This window comes from Agelaius phoeniceus, chromosome 15 (genome assembly GCF_051311805.1).
Source record: "Agelaius phoeniceus isolate bAgePho1 chromosome 15, bAgePho1.hap1, whole genome shotgun sequence".
NCBI lineage: Eukaryota > Metazoa > Chordata > Aves > Passeriformes > Icteridae > Agelaius > Agelaius phoeniceus.
Genome location: NC_135279.1, coordinates 14404454 through 14431220, shown reverse-complemented (window position 1 = coordinate 14431220; position 26767 = coordinate 14404454). Strand labels below are relative to the sequence as shown.

The 26767-nt window shown below is 41.2% G+C and overlaps 1 protein-coding gene across 3 annotated transcripts in view; it reads left to right on the top strand.

Annotated features, from left to right (window-relative positions):
* The window catches only part of SLIT3 (slit guidance ligand 3), a 494867-nt gene that overhangs the window by 313191 nt on the left and 154909 nt on the right, over nucleotides 1-26767 (top strand). For all 3 annotated transcript variants that reach the window (XM_077186384.1, XM_054642751.2, XM_077186385.1), the window contains 3 exons: nucleotides 3257-3398; nucleotides 18790-18861; nucleotides 24022-24093. In XM_077186384.1, the coding sequence (XP_077042499.1) occupies nucleotides 3257-3398; nucleotides 18790-18861; nucleotides 24022-24093 (286 nt within the window). The remainder of the gene's footprint in view (nucleotides 1-3256; nucleotides 3399-18789; nucleotides 18862-24021; nucleotides 24094-26767) is intronic.

Sequence of the window (26767 nt, the reverse complement as noted above, 5' to 3'; positions counted from 1 at the left end):
CTTTTCCAGCTCTAATGATTCTCTGATTCTACTGCTGCTATCTGCTTTTTGTTCCACAAGGACTTATTTCTGTATTTTCTCCTTTTCAGACTGCTTTATCCAGCCCTCCCTTGCATGCCCTGCCTTTCCTGCACTCTGCAGTGCTGCACCACCCCAGCTGGGGAGGAGCTGGCCTGAGCTCCCCTGACCCTCCTGCTGCTGCTGGTTCAGCTGCAGAGGGGTCAGCAGCACTCTTAGAGCTCCACCTCGCACTCCATCAGCTTTGGGAGGCTGGGCCCTAACAAAAAGGGGGTGTGCTACTGCTTCTCCAACCCACAGTGGTATGTTGTGGTGTTATAACTGTGCAAAATGCAGCTTTTCCCCTGCTACAAAGCCTCTGCAGAAAGCACACCAGAGATGGAGGTGTTAATGGTTGTGTGGAAGATTTGACCTCGTTGCCAACTCTTTATCTCCCAGAGAGCAAGGATTGCTCTGAAGTTTCTTCCAAATTTGATAATTTCTCCCTGTCCCTAAAAGCTTGCAGTAGCTCGTTTGCAGTCACTCATCCTTCGTTTTGCTTTGGCTGTTGTACCAGAGGGTAGGCAGACAAAGAGAAAGTGTAAATTGGGGGTGATCAGGGCTAAGAAAAAACCTCTTGTGCTTACACAGACACAGGAGAGGGCTGTGTGCATTTTGAGGCAATAAGCTACTTTTGGGAGTAGTCACAATTAAAGTGCTACAGAAACCTTAAACTCCATGAAAGACAAAGCTGGCAGTGCTGTTGTGCAGATTTCTGTTAATTTTGCAGCAATTCTAATAATTGACAGTGGTGGTATGTGTGCCCTGCATTTCTATGGCCAGAAAACAAACCCAAGAGAGCTGCTTGTCCTGCCTGTTATACATGTACATGTTTAATTAGTGGCATTGGTTTTTCCTCTTTAGTTCAAATAGCTACCACTTAACTTCTTGTTAAATGCATGCTCATGTGTTAAGCCAATAAAAAGATTTTGAAACTGGAAAAAAATCAAAGTTCAGGTCGCTTGATAAATATGAATTTGTTTCTTTGGACCATATACGTATGGATTTAGATTTTTATTACATTATTGAATTATTTTTACAGTAGTTTTTAGCCCAATGATTCTTCAGGGTGACACTAAAATGGTCTCTGCCATGAGATGAAAGACTCATGATGGAAATATGATGGAAAACTCCTTACCTGCAGCTGTCAAGGTGGCTGGAGAGTAGACTATAAATGAGAGGGTATTTTAGCAGAGAGAAAGGGTCATTAGGATCATCTCATGGTGGAAGCAGCTGCCCACTCTCATAAAGAATGTATTTGACCCCTGCCCGTGCACAAATTTCCTGTGAGATCCATTTATTTCCACATGGTCACTACCTCTTAAAGTCTAACTTCTGGATGCCTGGATTGGAGCTCTGAGGTCTGGACTGCCAAAATGCAGCCACTCAGAGCTTTAAATAACATCAATGTTAATTTGTTCATCTATGTTTAAAACTCAGTGCTATGAAACCCAGAGTTTTATTCTGGTGTCCTGACAGAAAGTCAGGTGATCAACCAATAAAAATATTTCCAACCCAGTATTCGAATTTGGCAATGTTTTGCCCACAACTGAAATGGTGATCTTATCCTGAAACTCAACATTATGTTTGAATATAAGGCAGTTCTGTCATCCCTGGTTACAAAATAATATTTAAAGAGGATGACAGCATGCTGGAACTTAAGGAAATTCAGACAAATTGAAATTAATTCCCATCAGAGTTCAACACCTTTCTAATGGAAGGAATGATTTCACAGTAATTGTGTTTTGCTTTCCAGGAGGGCTCCCTCTGCATGTGTAAAGTCACCTGCAGAAGTTTTCAGCTGATGTCCTTTCAAACTGTGTCTGCCTTTGAAAATAGTGACCCTGAGAGATGCCACTGGAATCTCTTTGGGATGTTGACTTTTCTGTGCTGCTTACCAGGTTGTGAAAGCAGGGACATGTGTGGCTTTCTGTACAAGCTGACGCTGCTGTGCAGAGTTAGGAGCTAAGCCAAGCAAGTATGGAGGCATAAATCAAGAGAGGAAATTTATAGGAATGTTGTGTTTTTATAAAATCTCTAATTGTCCTAATGAACGTTGAATTACGAGTTGGTGCAATTTTTTTTTTCTTTTTTTTTAACTTTTTGTCACCTGTAGTTAGAATACATTAAAGTATCTATCATGGGTCTTTTCAAAGACAAAAAACCCCAAGAATGAACAGCTTTGTGAATAGTATTTCCACATTCTTGTATGTATTTGTGTTTTGACAGCTATGATGTGTTTAATTTTCCACCCAAAGGGCCAATCTTTTAGAATTTTTGTCACTTCTTACCAGCCTTACAAACCTTCACATTTAGCCATCTGTATCTCAACATAAAGATACTTGAGGCTTCTTGTGTTCCATATACTTTGGAAATATGACTCACTATAAATAAACCAATAACTGCTACATCTTGATAACCTCAATTAGCATAGCAAACCCATTTTATCTATGGCTAAATGTATGCATATATCAAAACTTTAAATGTAGGAATCATAACCATTTGAGTAAAATGACATAATTGCTACAGTTTCAAAAAAATGTAATGACACTTAATTAAGCCTGAATCTAATGAATTGACTAGAATTTGTATAAAGCAATGTCCTCGTGCTACACCTCTGCTCTGTGTGTAGCTTTGTCTCTTTGTGTCTAGCTTAAGCAAGAGTTTGAAAGTTTGAACTTATGTTTTTCTAAATTCTTTTTATGTTTCCATTAACTGCCTTGTCTTATCTTCAAAAAAAGCTGGCTTCATATTCCCAGTCTTCACACCATAACAGGTTTCCTTATTTCAAAAGGTTTCCTTATTTCAAAAACATAAGTTGTCTCTGATGAGAGTCTTCTCTCAGTATGTAAAAGTACTCAAGAAGAGTTTGTGTAATGGAAACTTCTGGAGAAAGATAACTTTTGGAAATTTGGAAATGCTACTTGATTCTAAAGCTTAATTTAAAAATCTTTGAATGAATTGATATGGGTGAGCATGAAGGAAGTGTTCATGAGGGGAAGAGATTGATAGCGTGGAGGCTGAGAGGAATAAGAACACACTTTGCATGTTTTCTCTGCAGTTGATTTGTAGAATATTATATTCACCTGCAAATAAATTATTACTCTGTATAGTAAGAGGATCTGCAAAGCCCATAGCATTTTGTTGTTAAAGGCTCACAACCGTTTTTTAAGGCATGGAATGTGTTCCTTGTGTGCAGGCCCCCAGTCCGAGCCGCCGTCGTGCAGCGCCAGCTCCGTCTCCTGCCCCTCTGCCTGCACCTGCAGCAACAACGTGGTGGACTGCAGGGGCAGGGGCCTGACAGAGATCCCAGCCAACCTCCCCGAGGACATCTGGGAAATGTAAGTGCCAGTCTCATGCACAAATCTTTTCCATTTCTCTCCGGTTTTATCCCATGTCACGGCCTCCTGCGTGGAAGAAAGAAAGGGGTATGTTTTAAAAGCTGTTTTAAGTAGTTGTCAGCTTGTTCTCAAGTCAGTTGTCAGTAGTTGTCCTCTCTGGTTTGTTCTTTTGATCTAAGGGCTCAAACCATTTTTAAATGTAAATTAAGATAGTTTGGTACTGTCCTACCTGAAAGCAAGGTAAAGTTCTTGGGGCCTTAAGTTCAGATTGTGTTTACATTTCACAAACCCAGAATTGTAGTTCTATAGTCAGTAAATGAAAATACACAGTCCTTTCTTATTTCTAGTCAGTGATTTCCCCATGAGATGGAGGGACATCTTTTTAGCTTGGCAGGTGCATTTATAATGAATTAGAACATCAGAGCACATTGTCTGCTGATTTTACCTTCTGTATCTTGTCTTCCACATTGTTATTTCTAGTTCTTTAACAGTTTTGTGACTTGTGTTGTGGAATCAGATGCTTGTTTTATAGACTTGTTTGCCTTTACTACCTCTAGGAATTGGAACCATCTATTTCTGTGTCCATGACTTCATACTACTGTGGGCCTGAAATACTTTTACATTAAACCATTTTACTTGTGGTTAGTCCACAGGGAATGCAGATCAATTCTTTTCCTATTTAGGTTCTTGTCATACTGAGTTTTCTGACATCCAGCCAGTTTTTACAGTCTACACAGTATAAATTCAAATATTTGCATGTTCACTGGACTTATCCACTTCTTGTTGCTGTAGAAATACTGGTACACAGCAAAATTTACCATGATAAAGCATAAATTTGTAAGATTGAGGAGTGTTCTGGGTTGGAAGCAATCCTACCAGATTTGGGCAGGGTCATCTTCCACTATCCCAACTTGCTCCAAATTCCTTCCAACCTGGCCTTGGACACTTCCAGGGATGGGGCAGCCACAATTTCTCTGGGCAGCCTGTGCCAGGGCCTCACCACCCTCACAGGGAAGAATCTCTTCCCAATATCCCATCCAACCCTGCCCTCTGTCAGTTTTAAGTCATTCCCCCTTGTCCTATCACTCCAGGCCCTTGTCCAAAGTCCCTCTCCAGCTCTCCTGGAGCCCCTTTTGGAAAAGGTTTTAAGGTTTTCCCAGAGCCTTCTGTTCCCCCCAGCTCTCCCAGCCTTTCTCAGTAGCAGAGGGGCTCCAGCCCTCTCATTGTCTGTGTGTCCTTCTAATGCTCTGGGCATAAGAACCCCAAGGAGCATTGAATTCAACTTGTTCTTGTATTTCCCCCTAACTCAGTATTCTCTTGTAAGCCAAATTGCTCTGCTAAGAACACTTGACTTACAAACTGTTCTACAAAAATGAAACACACAGCTGTTGCTCTAACACAGTTATTAAGGGTGACCTACATTTCACTCTGTTTCAGTATTAATTAAAGATCTTTTATTCAGCCTTCCTACCTTTCTTCATTAGCATGGGTAGGCAGAACCTTCTCTGACAAAGCTGCCAAAAAGTCCTAAGACTCTTTTGTTGATAAAAACCCATCACAAACCAGGAAACTCACTTGTCATGGGACATCAAACAAGCATCGTGTGGTGCTAATTTTCCCTCTCCTGCATATGAATTAGAAGTCTGTTGTGTTACTCTATTACTCCTCGAGGTGAAGGACTTCATTGCAAGAATGTTTGCTACTAAGTAAGCAATTTAGGAAAGCTAGAAATCTGTACCCCAGACTTGCTTTTTCATAATTTCATAAAATAGGTAGCAAGAATGTAGAGAATGCAATTTGGTTTTTTATGAAGCTTCTTGTTTAGGTGGGAGCTGACAGCAGCAGCCAAATTGACTGAGGAAAAATGAGTTATGAGAAATTGAAGCTGAGGAATACAGACTGTGTGCTGAGTGTTACAAAAGAGTCTCTGCTTACAAAGTGGGTTTTGCTTTTCAGAGGAGAAATGAAGAGTTTGTGCCGTAGAGAAGCACGTGAGAATAAACAGAAAAGTTTTGCATGACTACTTGGGTGAAAACAAAAGTCATTAAGCACCTGGAGGCATTTAATGGAAAGAAATACTGAAATGCAGGTGTGGTGGTTTGCTGGTATATGAACAAAACAGTCATTCCCTATATTGGGACAGCATCTACAGTAAAAGGAGAGCTTGCAGTTATTTAGAAAGGGTGAGAGAAAATGCATGCAAGGTAAATAGGGAACATGGTGTGAGTGCAGAATGGGCTTGATGCTGGAGAGGTGTAGGGAAGGAGGGATGACCAACAGACAGGAGACAAAGCCTCCAGAGAATCTGTTTTTCTGCTCAGACTTGATCAAACCCTGCAGCCAGTGCCTGTCAAACAGAATGACAGCTCAGCCAGCAGAGCCAGGGGAGAGCAGAGCCCTGGAACCACACGGCTTGGGCTGCTCTGGGCTCAGGACATGGGCTGCACAGATCCTTTCTCAGTCATTAGAGATTCCCTGGCATCACTCAGCCCAAGGACAGCTTTCCTGCCCGTGCAGATGGGGGCACAGGGGCTGAGGGCACTGCCAGCCCTGGCTGCAGGGTTTCAAACAGAATTTGCTTTCACGAGCTGCCTGCCACGTTTGTTTGATGCCTGCCAGTCATGGGCAGGAGCAGTAACCCCCTCTTGATCTTTTCCCATCTCACAACACTCTTCCTCTGCCCCTGCTTTAGAAGGAAGTTTTCATGCTGTTTGTCTGCCTCAGACTGATGCACTCATTTTTTATTTATCACTGCAAGCAAGGCTGTGTTTTAGGATGTGAATTCCGGGCAGGTCTTGTCTGAGGATGTTGTACACCTTAAAACAGTGGTGCAGGGACTTCCACTTGTGCCTTTGTGTTTGCTAACAGTTGGTACAAGACTTTGCAGAGTGAAAGCAGGGCACAGCTCCCCAGAGGCAGCACACAGCCCCCTCCTGCTGCCAGGGAGTGCTCATGCCTGGAGGAGGCAGATGCTGGAGCAGCAACCACTGGCACTGGGTGCTGCTTCTCTGAAGGATCTTCCTGAAAAGAGGGAATTAATTATTTGATAAATCTAGAGGCTGGATTGTGGTTGGGATGCTTGAGAGAATGTAAACAAGCTGAGCCCAGTACAGAAAGTGATGGGAAAAGAAGGGTGAACTGAAATGAGGAAACAACCAAACACACGAGGAGAAGAATTGGGAACAAAGGAAATCAAGACAGGGTGAGCAAAGTGCTGTGAGTCTGAGAAAGTGGGGAATATTTGGTGAAAAGGCCTGAGATTGGTGCCAGTGGACAGCAGCTGTGTAGGGTGGCAGGAGAGCTGGGACACTGGGGCAGGACAGAGGGACACAGGGACAGGTGAAGCACATTTACCTTGGAGAGCCTTCCTGCCTCCTCACCATGTACTTGGGAAACCCAACAACAATTTGAGTGTCTGTCCCTGGGCATTAGGGACTGTCTAGGCACAGATTAACTCTTAAACTACACAGGGAGCTCCTGTTTGCACTGCTGCTATTCCAGTTACAGAGCACTACAGGGATCTGGGACTCACACTTCTGTTACACTCGAGTTTCCTTGTGATGGAATCAGTAATTTCAGCTTTTGGGTTTGAGGCCACTGAATTAAATGTTTGGGGTTTTTCTTAAAGTAAAAAGAAATAAACTGGAAAATGCTAGAAAATACCAAAGTTAATATTTGTAGCTGCAGTTGTCATTTGAAGCTTTTGTGTAGATTTGTGGTGGTATTCACTTCAACAGCAGCACAGTCTCATGCTGCTGTTGACAGCTTGGATTAATTTCTTGTTGCCTAGGGATGCATCAGGGATGTGTAGGGAGGGAGCCTGTGTGTATAGATAGGGTTTGTTCACTTGTTGCAGAAACAGGAAAACTGTAAAATGGGGACTGTGGGGAAGATAATCTCATGAATGCTCTTCAGAGAATTGGGTTGTGCCTCTTCTTGCCAGTGGTTTTATTAATTGATTCTGGGCAAGTGACTTGCACAAACTTTCCTTGGGTGGTCACTGGTGATGTAATCTCAGTTCTGGCTGATTCAGCTGAGACATTCAGCACTGTTGAGGACTCCCAGCTGCAGCAAAAGTCAACAGGCACTGTGCTTTGAACACTTTGTGCTGTGCAGTGTTAATTACTCTGAAAAGCCAAGTCTCAGTCATCTGCAGACTTACAAATCAAACTCCAGAATGTAAAGTATATCCTTAAATCCTGAAACAGATCTGAGATCTGTTCACATCAAGTTTGCTTCACCATTGTCATTTACCTGTACCATACCCTGTGTCTGGTGAGATGAAGAGAAATGGAATTGAATGAGCCAAGATAAAGCTGGGTAGGATGTACCTGACTCAAAAACAATCACAAACCATTTGTTTAAATGCTGCTGCAATTGCTCCAGACAGTAAGGAGGCTGCCAGTCCCTGAAGGAAGAGTGCAGTTTAGGCACCCTGTCTGCTGAGATAATAACCACAGCTTCCTCTGGCAGCTGGGCACAGCAAACAGGCATGGAAGCCCTGCCACCAGCTCCTAGGCTTGGCCTAAGGTTCATTTTAGTCACTTGTTCTACATGGGTTTAGTTTAGCATTTCCACTTTTGATAGCTGAATGGGTGGCTGATGTTTTTGTAGGTATAAGTAGCACGTGATTTTGGTGCAGAATTTCTACTCTTAAGAAAAATTTTAGAGTTGGAGGACAGGAAAAATGAAATGTTGGTTTTCTCCCGGTTCTGGCAAAATGAGCACAAACCTAATTTTCTGCAAGATGATCACTTTGTAATGTAATGTTCTACTTGTTCTACCTTTAATGAATGGTTTCCTGACAAATTTCATGTCCTGAGGGTCCCAGTGTGCTGGGCAGTGTTGCAGGCCTGGAGGCAGACAGGTTTGCTGTGTTTGGTGTTTCAGGAATTGTCTCTGGAAGAAATTGCCTTCTCTGTTCTTCAATACCTGCAGGAATGTGCATTTCAGGCCAGCTAGGGCTTAGCAGGGAATCTTTAGGAAGCTTTTGTGATTTGAAGAGGGTGATGAACAATTTCTGGGAGTTTAAGTTACTGGCGTATTCAAAATTAATTTTCCTCCAACTAGAATGAAGTCAGAAAAGCTATTATAGAAAGATTGAGCACCAGTAACTATTCATTGTAATAAGAATAATTTTTTGTTATATGAATTATAAATTAACTACACGACAGCATTTTCATGTTTATTAACAATTGGCTTTGAAGTTCTCAGTTTCATAAAGGCAAGAAGTTTTATCAGGAATATAAATGTAAAGAAACTATAAACTTCATGGAAAAAGGAATGACAATTTTTAATTTAACATTGTTCTTCCTCCTGAAAGAAAATTATAATAATTTTCCCAGGCTTCCAGTAAATAGTGCAGCTGAAGCCAGCAGAGTATTTTTGAACTTGCAGTAAATGCTCCATAATTGCCTCTGGTGGCAAGTTCTCTGCCTGGGGAACCAGGTTGGCTCCTGTAGTTGAATCCTGTAATATGATTTTCATTCACTGCTGTAAATTGGCTCTGGACAGCTTCTCATGTCTAACCTGACTGCTTTGTTCTGGATCTCACCAGTCAAACTGTGTCTTGCATTCCACAGAAGTTTATTTTGTCAGGCCAAAAAGATGTAGAAAATTTTTTGTTGAGTTCAAAACACAAAAATAATAAAGAAATCATAAATATTTTAGATTGATAGTCAGTGAAGAAAATAAAAATACATGGAAAATGTTAAGAATAAAAGTGTTTTCTGTGCTGAGACAAATTAAGGAAAACAGAAAGCTGCATTTCACAGTTTTAGAAACAAGCAGAAACAGCAGGGAGTTTCTGCTGCAAGATCAAGGCAGATTTATTTCTTACATCTTTACTTTTCTTTCTGAAGTTGTGTAACTAATGTCATCTGCAGGCACAGGAAGGTGGGCTTGTTTTGATAAATTTCTAGGTTTCATACACATGGTAATTTTCATTTCAGCCATATCAATTTTTACCTTCTTCGCTGCTTTTTATAACTGGGAGATTTCTTTTAGAAAAAAAGTTATGTTCAGGTTAATTTACTCAGGCAAGCTGTGTAGGATTAAACTTAAAAGGTTTGTAGATTTGAGATTGTTTTGGTTTTAGTTTGGTTTAGGATTTTTTGGGTTTGTATGTGTATGTCTATTCTCTTTTTCCCAGAGATATCACTTCAGTCCAGTATAAACACAAATTGATAATTACTAATAAAAATGAATGGTATAACCAAAAAGGCATATATATTTAATCTAATATAAATTTCAACACAAAGCTCCTGTATTGCCAAGCAAAACAAAGAGAATGCAATATATAATGAGCATATACATTCTTAAAGCTGATTATGAAGAGGAAAAGCAATTACAGAAAATAAAATAGAAAGCATAAAATCACAACTTTGACATAAAATATACTAATCAGATTTTTTACTGTTTGAAATACAAATTGTCTTTGGCTAGCACATGTTCTGTTTATTTTGCTTAAAAAGACTGTGAAAATAAGAAAGGATTTGAGGAATGTCTATTGTCAAATAACAGAATCTGTTGAGACAATATTACAGGTGGCAGAATTTCAACTACCAAACAGCTACTTAATTTTCCTGCTAATTTCTGGTGTTCTGCCTTTTCCTTGTCAGTATTGTAAATGTGCAGTAAAAACAGATGTACAGAATGTACACAGCTCCTAACAGTAAGTTAGATTAGAGATTAAAAAATAACTTTTTGGTTTTTTCTGTCAGCTTACTTCCATTTTCACTAAAAGAAGAGTTTTGTGTTACAACTTGACCAAAAAAAATGCAAATCAGCTTGAAATTCTCAGATCCCTGAGCATTGTGAGAAAACCTGGGGAGTGATCAGGGCTGGAAGTTTCTTGAAATAATTGGAAGTCAATAGAGGGTGGTCAGGACTGACCTCCTCAACCAGTAATTAAACAGCAATGTGATGTGTTCAGGGGTTTGTCTGTCTGGGACCTCACAGAGCTTCTCAGTGCAGCAAATCTTCTGGGTCTGGCTTGTTAAAACCTGTCCTACAGGTTTATATTTATCAGGTTCAACCATTGGGGAATGATTGCTTTCACACAGGTGCTAGAGAAACTCTGTCTCCCCTCAGAATAACAAAACCAACCTCAAAACAGCCCCCCTAAAAAAAAATTCCAAGAAAATATCAGTGAAAAGTGCTCAGAGCAGATGCTGGGCTGGAAGTGAATACCAGAACTGTGCAGCACCCTGGGGATGGTCTCTTTGGAGCCTTCTGAACCCAAATCCCTGGGTCTGAGCTGCAGTCCCTGGGTGCCAGGTATGGGATCCATGTCCCTGCTGGTCCCTACCCCACAGCATCTCAGAAACACCAACTCTGAACCCAGCTCAGAAACACCAACTCTGAACCCATCTCAGAAACACCAACACTGAACCCAGCTCAGAAACACCAACACTGAACCCAGCTCAGAAACACCAACACTGAGCCCATCTCAGAAACACCAACTCTGAACCCAGCTCAGAAACACCAACTCTGAACCCAGCTCAGAAATACCAACACTGAACCCATCTCAGAAACACCAACTCTGAACCCAGCTCAGAAACACCAACACTGAGCCCATCTCAGAAACACCAACTCTGAACCCATCTCAGAAACACCAACTCTGAACCCATCTCAGAAACACCAACACTGAACCCAGCTCAGAAACACCAACTCTGAACCCAGCTCAGAAACACCAACTCTGAACTCAGCTCAGAAACACCAACACTGAGCCCATCTCAGAAACACCAACACTGAGCCCATCTCAGAAACACCAACACTGAACCCAGCTCAGAAACACCAACTCTGAACCCATCTCAGAAACACCAACACTGAGCCCAGCTCAGAAACACCAACTCTGAACCCAGCTCAGAAACACCAACACTGAGCCCATCTCAGAAACACCAACACTGAGCCCATCTCAGAAACACCAACTCTGAACCCATCTCAGAAACACCAACACTGAGCCCATCTCAGAAACACCAACTCTGAACCCAGCTCAGAAACACCAACACTGAGCCCATCTCAGAAACACCAACTCTGAGCCCAGCTCAGAAACACCAACACTGAACCCATCTCAGAAACACCAACTCTGAACCCAGCTCAGAAACACCAACACTGAGCCCATCTCAGAAACACCAACACTGAACCCATCTCAGAAACACCAACTCTGAACCCAGCTCAGAAACACCAACACTGAGCCCATCTCAGAAACACCAACACTGAGCCCATCTCAGAAACACCAACTCTGAACCCATCTCAGAAACACCAACACTGAGCCCATGTCAGAAACACCAACACTGAATCCAGCTCAGAAACACCAACTCTGAACCCATCTCAGAAACACCAACTCTGAACCCATCTCAGAAACACCAACACTGAGCCCATGTCAGAAACACCAACACTGAACCCAGCTCAGAAACACCAACACTGAGCCCAGCTCAGAAACACCAACTCTGAACTCATGGGCTGCTTCAATGAGGGATGGAATTACCAGCAGGGACCTGGAAACTGCCAGATCTCTCCAGCCTAAGGACTCTGCTTCCTGCATTTGTGTTCACAGCCACTGTCCTGCACAGAGGGGAAATTCTTCCTGCAAACCCTGATCCCATGCCCCAGTAAAGTCAGCTGAGATGGGAAGTTGCCTGTCTAGTCTAGAATCATCTGGAAATGCCTCTGTCTAGTCTAGACTCAGAGCATTATTTTGTATTCTTCCCCCAAAACAGCTTCTGATTTACCCTGAACACCCTCACAGGTGATGGCTCAGGGGAGCTCACCTGGACTCTGATATCTGGGCACAACCCAGCACTATTCCTCCAGGTGTGGGAGCAGCTCAGGGGGAGCCTGCACCCTCACAGGGATAAAGAAAGGAAAATATATGAATGAGACTGGCAGGGACATTACAATGATGAGCTGTGTACAGTCTGATGAGAGGGGCCAAAATTTCCCACCAAAAATGTGGAGTGTCACAGTGGTAGAGGGAGAAGGTTTGAGGTTTGGCAGAACAATGCTTCATTCTGGTGTTAATGTGGTTAGAGAGACGTTGGTGTTTGTCAAAAGATGTTTTGTGAAATACCAGTCTGTGGATTTCTCTGGTGCCCTGATTGTCTGTGCTATATTTAATGCAAAATTAACATGCTACAACAGAGGGGATGGATTTCTAATGTGGCTGCCATCACAAATTCAATGGTTACCAGTGATGCCTGATCAACTGCTCAGGTACACAGCTGAAACTAAATTCACTACAGTGTGTCAGAAGATCCAATGTCACCAGCACTGCTTTTAGAATAACACCATGGTATCAGGAACATATCAAAACATCTGTTTTCATTCTGAAAGATATCTTTTGGTGAGCAGAATTACCTATGTAACTTCCTAGGTAGATTTATGTTGACAAGTCACTTCACTGTGGATGGGATTTTGTCTTTTGAAGATCTGCCCTGGGGTGAGTTGTTAGGAAGCAGCCCTGTCTAAAACTGCAGCAGGAGCTCGACAGCTAGACCTGAACATCAACAGCAAAGGGAATATGAAGGGAAACTCCAGTTGTCACCTCTATTATTGCAGGTGCAGGTTACTGGCTCTCAGCTCTCCATTTCCTAAGGCAGACTCCATAAGAAGCATTTATAATGTGTATTATTAATTTTATTTGGGAGTCATTCAGGTGCTGTGATGAAAGGCAGCAGTATAAAAATCTTGGAGGACCCAGTTTGTTTAGGGGTTTTATAGTGGTGGTAGAGTCTGGCTGGGCTGCAGGGTGAAGGCTTCAACTGTTAAAACAAGCAGTGAGCACAGACATCTACAATCCTCCATGTCCTGCCATCCCAAAGCACTTTGTTTTCTACAAAACTTTTTTTTTTTGCACAAAAGCTGTTCCCTGGGATATCAGGCCATGAGCACTTTCTGAAGCAGCAGGATTGCAGGTTTGGGCCCTGCACTGTGGCTGTTTCAGGTTGTGCTGCTGGATGAGCTACAAGTCCTGACTGTGACTGCAGGGCAGGACTCCTCCCTTCCCTCCCATCCAGGGCTGTCCTGGGTAAATATTCACTGGAGACACCCAAACCTGCTGTGTATGCTGGGAGTAAAGATTGTGTGTCAGATGAAGAGGCAAAGAAAGGTGTCAGGGCAGGGGTCAGATCCAGCTCATATCTGCAATAAGAAGACCATGTATGATGGTGATTTATTTAGTATGATTTATTCACCTTGAATACTAAAAATACACCTGTAGACTTTTCCTCATCAGAGACTAAAATGCACAGTAATATATGAGAGCCTAAATTATCAGATAAATGTTGGAATAATGGTCCAAGTAGCTTTTTATAATCCAGTTGCTTCAGTCCCTGGCTTGATTGTTGTGTTCCCTAGAAATTTCCTCCTTCCTAACCCAAACTGTTCTCCCCATCCCTGGCTTCTGTCATGTCACAGACACATTTTATGTAAAATCCTTTCCTTAGATTTTTTTTCTCCTGAGAAGCTGAGAGGCCTCAGGTACAAAATGTAACCAATGGTTATCTGCTGCTGTGGAATGCAACAGGTGCATCTGGGATTGGGCTCATGTGGTTGTTTCTAATTAATGGCCAATCACAGTCCAGCTGTCCAGACTGTCTCGGTCAGTCACAAGCTTTTGTTATCATTTCATTCCTTTTCTATTCTTAGCTAGACTTCTGATGAAATCCTTTCTTCTATTCTTTTAGTATAGTTTTAATATATATCATAAAATAATAAATCAGCCTTCTGAAACACAGAGTCAACATTCTCATCTCTTCCCTCATCCTCAGACCCCTGTGAACACCATCACATGTCACCATGGTGGATGTCAATGCTCCTTCCTTCCCCAGTTCCCTGCAAATCCCTGCTTATAGGGAGGAGGAAAACCAGGATTTTGCCCTTCCCAGCACTCCTCACACAGGCTGTGTGTCCTGCCAGTGCCACAGGTGTGTTTCCCTCCCTTGGAGGTGGCTTTGGCTCGGGGCTGTTTGTTCCTGGCAGGCTGAGCCATGGCAGCCCAGCAGAGCCCAGGAAGAACCTGGCTCATCCCCTCTGTGTCCCAGCAGGGCCTGCCCCATGCCCAGGGACACTGGTGACACAGCTCCTGGCACTGTTAATAGAGCGTGCCTGTCTCATTTGTAGGCTCTATTCATCTGACAGCTGAGAATTATCAGTACTGATGCTTCCCTCCCTCTCTTTTTCTCCAAGGTGGTGATTTGTCTATGTTATGGGTAGGTAAGCTTGACAAAACATTGCACATTAGCAGCTGAGACAGTGTTTGAAATGGGAAAATTGCTAGCAAACTGCTCCATTAGAGAGCCAAATAACAAATTCTTTCTTTCCCTCAATGAAAGGGAGATAGTTAAAGCCCAAATTAATACGTCTGTCTCCCCAGCTCTGCAGGGGGAATCACTCTTCAAGACGAATGGCTTCATCATCCTGAGTGTGAGCTGGCTCTGCTAAGTCCCCGTTAGGCAGAGTTTTTTATCCTTTTGTGTTTTGCCATCCTGGGCGTGAGCAATGCAGGCACCACAGGAGGAGGTGATGAAAAGATTTGCACCTCAGTGAACTTTGAGATGGATTAGCATGGGAATTTGAGTGCTTGTTCTTTACCCTGGGATAGTTTTTCATCTTTAGCTGCATGGTTTCCCCGGGTTTGTTTTGTTCTGGTTTTTTTCTCTGATGTGTTTACTTTTTGCTCTCATTGCTGCAAAGTCATTTAAAACAAAAAGTAGGAAGAAGGAGGACTTTATCCTGTCTAGCATCATGTTATTACAAGAAAAAATGGATCTGAATCCAGTGGGCCCTCATACTTTCCAATCTCTGCTGATATATTAGAGAAGAGAAAGGAAATTGTTCCTGTCCTTTGATGTTGTTGTCAAAGCCTCTAAAATAAAGCTGGGAGAGGCAGACAGAGCATTGCTGTGTGTGGGGAGGGGGAGATGTGCCTCACTTCATCTCAGCACTCAGCACAGCCACAGGGCCAACAGAGGAGCAACAAAAACCTCTGGGAGCTTGAACAGGACCAGTTCCCTTTATCAGTTTTGGAAATTCTGCTTGGCAAGTCTCTTAAATAGATCTGAATATGAAATATCACGGGAGAATCAAGAAAAAATTTATTGAGTTGTAAGAAACCTTTAATGGGAGGGGAGGCAGTCATTTGAATTATCAAAATTTAGCTTTTTAGGACTGTGCGTCCTGTACAGATTTCTCAAATGTAAAATTATTTTACATATATTCTATGCAAATTTTATATTATTTTATATATATTTTATTAATTTTTATATATTTATATATAATATTTTTATATTATTATTTTATATATATTATTTTATATATAATAATATATATTATATTATAATTATATTATATATAATTATATTTATTTATTATATTTATTTATATATTTATATATATTTATTATATTTATTATATTTATTTATTATATTTATATGTATATAATTATAATTATATATATATAAATTATATATATATATATTCTGGTAATACCCCCCAAAAATGAACTCCCAGATGTTGCTTTGCACTAGCATAGATGGTTTTATAGTGTATGACAGCACTCCATAGTATAGGGATACACCATAAAAACCACAGTTTTCCAAAGGTCATGTTCTAGGTAACCTAGGTATTCTTCTCAGAAATAAAATGTGGCTGTAAAATTTACACTTTCGCACTTTTTGGGGCAAAAAAAGCCAATATTAGGTAAGAATACAGTTTTTCACTTTATTTCAAAGATGGCATCTCTAGCAGTTTCCCATTGTAGGGTTTCTAATTAGGCCTTCATCACCCTGAAATTTCCAGCTCCCCTCCTGGCAGAACCTGGAATGTCTTGAGATTTTTAATTGTCTGCTGTCCTCAACATGTCATGTATGAGCTAAATGAGGTGAAAGAGTAAAGTATTAACACAAACAAGGTGTTTCCTGTCATTTTACTTGTGAAACTGCTTTGTGTTTTTCAGGCTAGGTCTGCCATTCTATAACATCCATTTGTGTAAAAAAATAAATAGAAGTCAGGTCAGTACTTCATTCTGTCAAAGCACAGCTTATTTAATGCAGCCTGGACTTGGTGCCCTGCTTTGTGCCCAGTTTGGAGCCCACCTGCCCTCACACCCTGATGGGGGCCCATGGTGCTGCTCTGGTGCCATCTGCAAAGTGCAGTGCCCTGAGCAGAACGTGCCATGAGATTCTTTAGTCCTTCATTTGCAGAGGGTTTGGTGGAATAAAGCAATGTCAGGTGCTGTGGTGGGAATGCAGCAGCAGATGACAAGAGCCTTGTCCATCTATTGCTGTACAGGCCATCTGCTGCAGATTTTGTAGGAAAGGGTGAAGAGTTCATTAGGTAGCTTCAGAATGCAACTCTCAAATAACTCCTGTTTCTGTCTTCCTCTCCACTTTTCCTAGAAATTTATTTTTATTTTCTTTTTATTTTTTTTTTTAATTTTTTTTTTTTTTTATTAAGTGGGACCTGTGGCTAACTATTCCAATTTTGGATATTTTTTCACCCTCTCTGGGGTGAAAACTCTGTGTGCATTTCCACCCTTGAGTCACTAAAATTGCCTGGGAATTTTGCTGGTGAAGAGCCCCACGTTCCCCCCATCCCTGTGTTTGGGTTTCCCTGTAGGGGCTGCGTGCTGCCCTGGTGTGCAGGGTGGCTGAGCCCCCAGTTTCCATCCCCAGGGCCAGGAAATCGGGCAGGCATGACCCTCTTTTGTTCCTAGAAGTGCCTGCACAGAAACACTTGGGAGGAGTTGAACACCCGGCTGGCAAGCTGACAAAAAGCCTTTTATGGGAAGAGTGTGTGCTGCTAATTCTGGTGACAAACACCCAACAATAGTGGCGTGCTGGAGCTCACAGCAATTTGCATTTCACTGTGGACTTGCCAGAAATGAAATGTGTTATATTTAGACCAACTGGAAGGGAAATCTCAGACACTAATTCAGATCACAAAACGAGGAATAGAATTAACTCTGATCACAACCTTTAAAAAATAGATGGCTACAGATATAAAAGAAGGCGAGCACATTGGCTGTACAAGCTGACTGTGCAAATATCAAAATATTTGTACTTAAATAGCTTCTTAGAGCATAAATGAGCTGGCAAATTATCTTATTTTCAAGGGGATTATTTTCTTTTGCTTATGAAAGCACAGATCACCAGAGGGATAGAGAGCTTACACATTTTCTCTCTACTGTACCCTAGTACTGTGCAAACCTTGATTTACTTCTCCCTTCTCCCATTTCACTTTATTGTCATTCCTGTCTTTAAAGGTTTTTTTCTCCCATCTGCATTGCTGCAGCAACTTGAAATGACTGGAGTGCCTCATTCCATCATTCCAATATGTTTTTGTATTTCAATTCTAAGCCATTTTCAACCACAGATTTTTTACTATTTAAACTTATTAGGACACTTCAGGGGAAAAAAAAGACACAACATTTCAATAATAAATAAGAGCAAGGTGAAACCACATTTTGGTCTCAGTCCCAGCTCAGTAGAAATTTAGCTACTATGGTGAGTGGAATTTGTTTTTTGAGGATCCACTTTTACATTTCCAATGGAGATGAATATTTGAAGTTCATCTGAGGAGAAGCCATTCCTTTTAGCAGGAATTCAGGGAACTTGCTGACAAATACTTGAAAGTACTGTGGGGAAGGAACAGAAATTAATCTCAGTGGTTTCTGTAGGCGGTGTCTTAAAGCTGCTTACATTTTATGTTAGTGATACATGCATTTATAGTACTTCATAAAGAACACTTCTTTCAAGTCAAATACTAGAAATGAAAACAGCAGACTTTTTATGTACTCTGGACCATATTTTAGAAAAACTTAAGTATTTGGTAGTTGGAATAGGAAGATGCAGTTCTCTTTTTTTACCCTTATAACATAAAATGCTCCCTACCCTCTTAAAAATATGAATCCACCTAGCAGTGAATTCACTTTGGTTTCTAGCATGTTCCCAGGTTGTTGCTCCTGAATTGGTCTGGTTGTGTTATTAATCTGTTTGCTAAGCTGTCACAGCCTAGCCTAGCTGTCAGTTTAAACAGTTACATTCTATTTACAACAGCTGGTCAAGGAAAGCATCTGTATTTTCTATTTTCTACCTTAACTTTAAAATGTGCCTACTATTATTTATTCATTCCATGAGCCTTAAAAGTCCAGTTTCCTTAGCTTGTGGCATTTCTTCTAGACCAATTTAGCAATCAGAGAGATTATTTTATTTTTCTAAGTCATTTTCTCAGTATTTTTTTCTATTTAGTGGACTTCAAAATAAAAACATGTTTTGCATAAGACCCTGTAAAATTGCTTTATATTTATTTAAACTGTGCTGTCATAATTAATGTGATTCCTGTCCTGTAGCTGTGTAGTTAACATGTATATTGCTTTGTTTGTTTTCAGACGTTTGGAACAAAACCTCATCAAAATCATTCCCCCTGGAGCTTTCACCCAGTACAAGAAGCTGAAGAGAATGTAAGTTTTAATAAGACCAACATGCAAGAGCAATCATGAATCTTCTAGCTTCAAGTTCAGTATCTTCATTTGAGAAACATCTTGGCAATTCTGTGTCGAAATCACTGGGGATTGCACAAATCATCTCTTCAGAGCATAAGCAACAATGGAATTTGGTTCAGGATGCCCAACAGTGCATGAAATCCTTAATAATGCTTAATTTCACTTCCTATTATAAACGAAGTGATTTAATTAGTTGTTAGTCTGCTCAGACTTCAAACCTGCTCCCCCAGAATAGATTTGGAGTTCTGTTTCTCCTCCCATCCGTCTCTCCCTGTTTGCAGCACGCCAGGGTGGTGACCCCAGCTGGAGTAGGAGCCAGTTCTCTCAGAGCAGGGAGGAGGTTTTGCAGTGCCTTTGATGTGCTGATGTTGAAATGCTTTGGCTGTTTACAAGAAAACAAAGAAACCTGCTGCAGCTTGTTTTCTCTGTCGCTTAATCACCATAGATATCCAGATAATTCTTCCTTTTATTACTCCTTTTGTTTTCTCTCTGGATTAAAAAAGTAATAATCCTGATGTGTAGCAGTGCTGTCATGCAGATAACACGGGGCATTCCTCCAGTCAGGTTTTTCTTTCATTTTTGACTGATATGTGAGAGATGATGTGACAGCTCCACGATGATACAGATCATGGTAAAGCAAGCTAGCCCTGCTTGCCCTCAGAAATGGAGATATTGCTGCTGCCACTGGAGCAGTAACTTCCAGAAGTCATTCAGGCTTTGTAGATGAGTGCTAAAGCTGCTGGAAAAGTGCCTTTGCAGCTCTCCTCTGATGGGAACAATGCTGGAATTAAGGCACTGTCAGCTCATTTCAGAGAAGGCACTGGATTATCAGATGGCTTTGGGAAACTGAAGTCAGCTTGCAGCACACATAGATTTAAGGGCAAAATTGCTGTGTTTTCCAGTCCCAGTTTAACAAGTTCCTTGAGCTGAAGAGCTGTAAATATGGATCTGAATATTTAACAGGTCAAATCATCAATCTTAGATGGTCTCTATTCTTCTGTCTCACTTCCAATATAGCTGTATGTATTTTTAAAGAAGTGCTGTATTGGATAGTAAGATGGTAATTTCAGTGAATAATGATGGATCCCTTTTCAGTGACCTAAATTGTAACTTTTTTATTATTAAAATCACTACATAGTTCTTTCTAAGGTATGACTAATTTTAGATTTTTGTGATGTTTTACTGTCTTTTCATATTTCATTGATGGGTGAAGAGTAGTTTTATGGGAGTTGACCAAAAAATGCTCTTTAATGTAGATAGCTGCCCTATCCAACATAGCACTTGCTATGTGAAATTATTAATGTTAGAATTTTGCAGCAGAATTCCATTAGCAAGTGGTGCTAACAGCTTTTTGGGATATAATTGGCATACTCATTGAGATCTGAGCTCATCCTGAAATAATAAGTTATTGTGGCAGATGATCTGTGCCAAAGCTTAGTTAGCATGACAGGATCTTGTGGGAGAACTTGGGACAGTATTTGGGCTGCAGAATGTCCCAGAACAAACCTGATGTTTTGCCATTTGTTTTCTACCTGTTTGCTTGTTAAAGTTTATTTCCTGCTGGACAGTGAGGCCCTGGATTGAGCAGCAGTTCTGTTACACATGGTTTTGTTGAGGACATTTGTTTCAGTATTTAAAGAGATTATTGACACCATATTTTCAAGATTCTCAGTCCTGTTAACACAAAAAATTTACTTTGGTGAAAAGATTATATCCTCATACAAAAGGATCCTTTTCCATCCTTTTCCTTTAGAGGAAGGGTAAGTTCAGTATCACTGAAGTTTTGTTAGCCTTTCTTCATTTCTTTCACTTGGATTTCAATGAACAATGCCATAGCAGGAAGATTTTCAATTTAATTAATGGATGCCCTACTGGGGGTAGAAATGCAGAGCATTAATATACTTGTTGTTATTGTAACCATTAAGTACTATTATAATATTTTATGTCATTCAGGGTTTTAGCATAATCCTGTAAATTGTATTGTATTTTTCTCCTTCAGGTGAAAAAATATGCAAAAATGTGAGTGATAATAGTCCTCATTTGCAACTCTGTACTCTCTGTATTTTGATTCTTTACTGAGTATTTCCTGCAAGATAATGAAGTTTCCTTTCCTTAGCTAATTGGATAACTGAGACTAATTATTAAATTAGATCCACTTGTCCAACATAATCTTGATATGACTTGATATTATTAGGTCAAGATGATTGCAAAAAATGTATATTAATTCAAATCCTGTACTTGTATATAGCAGCAATTTGCTGTTCAGAATTATCTCTTCAACAGCTTCCAGGATGGGAGAGTTATTTTGGTGATTAGGTTTAGTAAAGGAGCTGAAACCTATTTTGTCTTGGGCTTAATCAGAATTGCCCACATTTCCTGTCTCTGCTCTTCTGAGGCTTTTAACTAACAAGTTTGTAGAGCAAGAGTAAGAGCCAAGTATATGGAATAACTTTGAAGGTTGTGGTTGCACCTCTCTAGCTCTGATGCTTGTAGTGGCATTTCATGTTGTCAGACTAATTTTACCACATTTTAGCAGAAAACACATTGAGATTTCACAGGCTTGCCAGTAGCTCTGTGGAGTTGTGACATTTTTAAGCAGCTTCCACAAACTAAACTGTGTATGACATGGATTTTGCTGAGTACTCTTGTCAAATGAGAACAGTCCATTTCATATGTTGGAGACAATCAAGTAATCTGTTTTTAATGATGTTAGTCAACAAGAGAGTATTCAACCAATGCTATTAATAGTCTTGCATTTGGCTGCATCTAAAAATAAATCTGTTTTGTTTCAAAACCTTTTACAGTGAAGATATTTAAGCCATACAGTCATGTGTTACTCAGCATCTTGCAGGGTATCCTTTCTCTGCTGGTGCAAAGTCAAAACCAATTTATGTCCCCAGCTGGTGACTGAGCACAGCCACCCTCCAAGGTGTGTGCAACAACCTTTTCAGAGGTTTCTGTCATGCTGTCAGAGGTGCAGGGAGGGAGTGTGAGGTGACTGATACCATCCCTGCCCGAGTGCAATCCTGATAATTTTATTACATTTCCAGTTGAAGAGGCACACTTCCCCTGAGTGATTCTGAGATAGCCTAAACTAAGAGAATGAGCCTTCTGTCATCTAAATTGTCCTAGTTGTGCAGCTTAGAAAAGCCTCTGTCTGTCCTGATGTAAATGAAAGACAGAATAGGACAATCTCACCAAAGCAGGCCAAACACAGGGAACAGAAACACCAGGACAAAACTGAATCCCTTTCTCTCAGTCAAGTCAGAAGGAGATGGAATCTCCTAATCTGACAGCAGTGGAACTTGGGCTCTAATGGAAAGGAAATAATGTGTCTAATTATCTTCTAATGCTGATTGTAGTGCAGCTGCATGAAGTGAGCCCAGCGTGGCGTTTCTGTCGCTCAGGCACCATCACTCACACACTCCTTAGGGTCCAGCCAAGGGAGGGAGGGAGGGTGGCAATGCTGAGCTGCAGCAGCTCACTAAAACACTGCTGAAATGCTTCAATCAAAAGCTAGATGCCCCTTCTCAGATGCTTCTTGTTGTTCAGCAAACTCGCCTTTTCCAGTGATTTTGGCAGATTTAAATTCCTCAATATTTAACATTCCTCAATATTTAATATTCCTCAATAAATAGATAGGACTGATCCACTTCTGCTTACTAGATAAAAAGCAGCAGTCAGTCTAAACAAGTTTCACAAAAACCTGTATAAAAACAAAAACAAATGTTCCTACTTTCAAGGTGCCAAGTTTGGTTGCTGTAAGTTGAGCTGCAAAACCGAAACATTCCATGAATCCTGTCCTGCTAGGCAGGATGTTGTAGCAGAAAACATCAGTAGATTGCAGAGCAATTCTTTATGAGCTTTAAAAAAGAATCAAACCTTAGAAAAGTTACCAAAAAACCAAACAAAAAAATCCCACTTAACATGCCTAGATTTGAAAAGGGTTTGAGGACCTCATTAAAATTTATCCAACATAATTTGTAGCTCAAAAATGTAGAGAATGGAAAACCTCTTAATTTTCTGATTAGTAAGTTCTCATTCAAGTGATGTTTTATTTAGAGGCTACTTGGATCCATAGCACGTGCCCCAGTGGAAATCCCAGTGAAGATGTACAGGAAATACTGCATTGCTGCAGCTGTCAGTGGAGAGATTGGACACTGCTGGTGCAAGCTGATATCAGCCATCAGGGAGGGCAGTGAGGTGGCTGAAGGTTGAGTCCCAGCTCCCACCTGGTTGAGCTGATGGACAGAAGGTCTGGGTGACAGCGACTGTCACAATGGGGCACCCAGCTCTGAGCTCCTGGGTGCCAAGTGTAGTAAATTGGGCTCCTTGTGTAAAGTTACTGTGGCACAGTCTGCATTTATCCTTGTGTTCTTGGCTGGTTATGATTCAAATGGAAGAGTATTTTCCAAACCAGGAGCTCACTTTAGTTTAAAAATCCAGCAGGCACTCCTGCCTGAGTCCCACTCACAGCCCAGCCAAAGGGTGGGTCTGCCTGGGCTCCCTGCCAGGGTCTGCAGTGGGCTGGGGTCCCCCCAGTGCTGCTGCCTCCAGAGCTCCACAATTCCCACTCAGCTGCTTGAAGGCTTCCTCCAGTGTCTGATCTTCACCAGACCAGTGCTGAGTGGGGTTTGTGCTGTTTGTTTTTTCTAGGCCACTAAAGCCCAGACCCCAGAGGAGCAGCTGAGCTCCCTGCTCTGGGATCAGGGCTGGGCACTCTGCATCATCCACTCTGCTCTTACCAAGCTGCCCTTCCATGCCTGCCCTGCAGTGTTCAGACCCTTTGTGCTTTGTCTTTTGCAGTGCCATCTCCAGTATCAGTGGCTTTGGGATGGTTTCATCAGTGCCACTGTTGTTCTTCATAAAACCTTTTTTAACATCCATAAAATCTTTTTTAACATCCATAAAATCAAAGCCCTTATTAAGAAGGGGGCTCTCTATTGAGGCTATGGCCTGTTATTCTGCCTATCTCTGCCCTTACATACTTCATAATTTCTCTGAGATAATATGATCTTTTATTTCTGTTTTTATATCAAGTGTGTTCTTCCAATACAGCTAAAATATTTTCATTAAATTCCTGTTTACTAACATTTTTTAAAATCTTTCTTTTCACAGAGACATCAGCAAGAACCAAATAACTGACATTGCACCTGATGCATTCAAAGGCTTGAAATCTCTCATTTCATTGTAAGTAGAAAATAGAACTGAATGGGCATTTGGGGAGAGCTTGCATGTAAGAGGAATAAAAATGATAATGTGCTGTCTGGGGGAACATATGTTTCTGTGTGCAACTGCCAGCTTGTGTGAAGCATCTGATCTTTTGTAAATGAAAAATTTTGTAAATGAAAAATGAAGTTCAGAAAGGAGGATTATCTACAAGTCTCTCATAAGGCTGCTGAGTTCTGCACTTCAAATCACTTCAAGCATTATTCAATCTTCTGTACCTGTGCACCTGCAGGCTGCTCCATGCCCCCACACTGCTCATGGCTCACCAAAACCTCACCTTAGGCATGACTGGGGCTGTCAGGCAGGGGAGAGTTGGGGAAATATTTCCATACTGGATTTTTCTTCTATAGTAAAGAAATTACACTTTCTTTGGAGTTTTCTGGTTTATTTGCTTTTGGGTTTTTTTGGGTTTTTTTTTGTTTGGTTGGTTGGTTTTGGTTTTTTGTTTTGTTTTGTTGTTTTGTTTTGTGTTTTTTTTTTTTTTTTTTTTTTTGTGGTGTGGGGTTTTGTTTGATTGGTTTTTGTTTTAGTTTTGGGAGTTTTTTTGTGGTGGTGGGTTTTGGTTTTTCTTTTTTTCTTCAAGCTAGCTAGGGAAGGACCTAATCATAAGAAAATGTTTATATGCCTTAGCTGTAATTACTGCTTTATTAAGCTGGAAGGGGACTAAGATATAATTTCATACAGGAGATAAAAGGAAGGTAGAATCTCCTGACAGCCATTTGTTTCTCTTTATAGAGCACAGAAAATGATTTAGCACCAAGCTGAATTTACATGCAGCTGTGTTTCGGCCTAGGTACCCACAGCACTATTAAAACAGTTGAGCTTTTAATGGGAAAAAAGAGCAAGATCAGAAGCTGAATATTGAGGATAAACTAGAATAGAGTAGTAGAAACGTTGAGAAGAGGAGAGCACAACTAGAATGATATTTACCTGTGTTAATTTTAAAAACAGTATGGAAACAATTATCTCATTAACATTCATATAACCCAGCTTGGTTTCTAAAAACTGTAGTTTATTTCTACAAGTTGACATAAATTTATTTTCTGAATACTGGATAATTCTGAGAAACTGAATAATTTTTTGGCTAGAAGAATATCAGAAAGTTATTAAGTACTAAACTTCCATGTTGCAGTAAACCTCTGAGCCAGAATGCAGAAGGATTGGCCCTTTTTTGTGCCCTGAATCCAGCTGGGAGAATGCCAGAAATATATATTAAGTGTTGCTGGTGTTTGTTAAATAGTTCAGGCAGTGTTATTCAACATGCTGTGGAAATGGTCAAATCCCTCTCTGCTGTCTGGAAGCAATTCAGCAGGAGAGTGACATTTACTGAGGGCTACAGCTCTGGCTTGGTATGAAACCACTGCTGATGCTGCAGTGCTGCAGCTTCCTGGTCCTGGCACAGCTCCTGCTTGGAGTGAGCTGGATGGGCAGGACATTTCCACTGGGCTTGACTTCCCAAGGCAGAATTTATTCAGCTTTTGCACAGTTCATTCAGATACCCCCAGGAGGCCTCAGGAGTGTGGGACAAAACACATCAGAGTGGACAGAGAGGAAATGAGAATATAAACTGGGCAGGAGTTTATGGTGTTTTGACTTGCAGACAGAAGCAAGTGACATGACTGTATTCTCTGCCCAGTCATCCAGGGCAATATTTTAAGTAAATGATGATTGAATATGTTCATATCCAAGTGGGTGAAACAGTGCTTTAGTTAATGCCTGTAGGCTGTGGCAGGGAGATGAGGTGCAGCACAGCAAAGGCTGTAGCAAGGGAACTGCCTCCAAGTCTTCCCTCTGCCTGTTTCCCTCCACCACAGACACACAAAGCTGTAAAACATTTTCTGCTCTCCTTGGCAGCCTTGTTTCTAGGACAGTATCAACTTTAGTCTTAAAATTATCAGCCTCCTCCTCTAGGGTCAGTGATCAGCTGTGTTTTTACTCTCTTTTGAAAGGTTTTGCCCTTGCTGTTCATTGCAGGTAGGTCTTAAAAATGTTTTCCCTTTAGTTGCCAAGCCATGGTTAGTTCCCTCATCATTCATGAGCTGTCACTCAGACCTGGCAGGTTCCTCTCTGTAGTTATTTCAGTTTCTGAGCCCTGTGTATCATTTCAAGACGAAATGCTGGTCAGCAGAATCTGGGTTTCTCTGAAGAAAGCTTGCCCAGGTGAGGACACCTTGGATTTGCCAGCCCTCCCAATGTCACTGCCAAAGGGGAAAGAACAAGGAGGCAGGAATGGGGTGGGACAATGGCTTACCAGTGTGTTCCCTCCTGGCAGCTCAGTCTTGTGGGTGCCCAAGGCCCCAGTAACTTCACTCAGCTGTGAGCCCTGGAGGAGCACAGCTCTGCATGGGAGGAGCAGCTCTTTCTGTTCCTGCCCCTCACTCAGGTGGGATTGGTGCTTACATTTCAATGAGACATCATTGAGGTTCACTCTCTGCACAGAGCAGCTGGACTTGCAGCCAGTCAGTTCCAACCTGAAGAAAGGAGGAGAAAGGATTAATGCACAAATGAGAATAAGCAACTTGGTTTCCATTAATAATGGAGTGCTGCTGTACAGCCTAATATCCTTGTGCTTTTTTTGTCTGTTTTTATGCCCACTTTGTGCTCCTCCCTCTGCTCCCTGCTTGCTGCAATCACA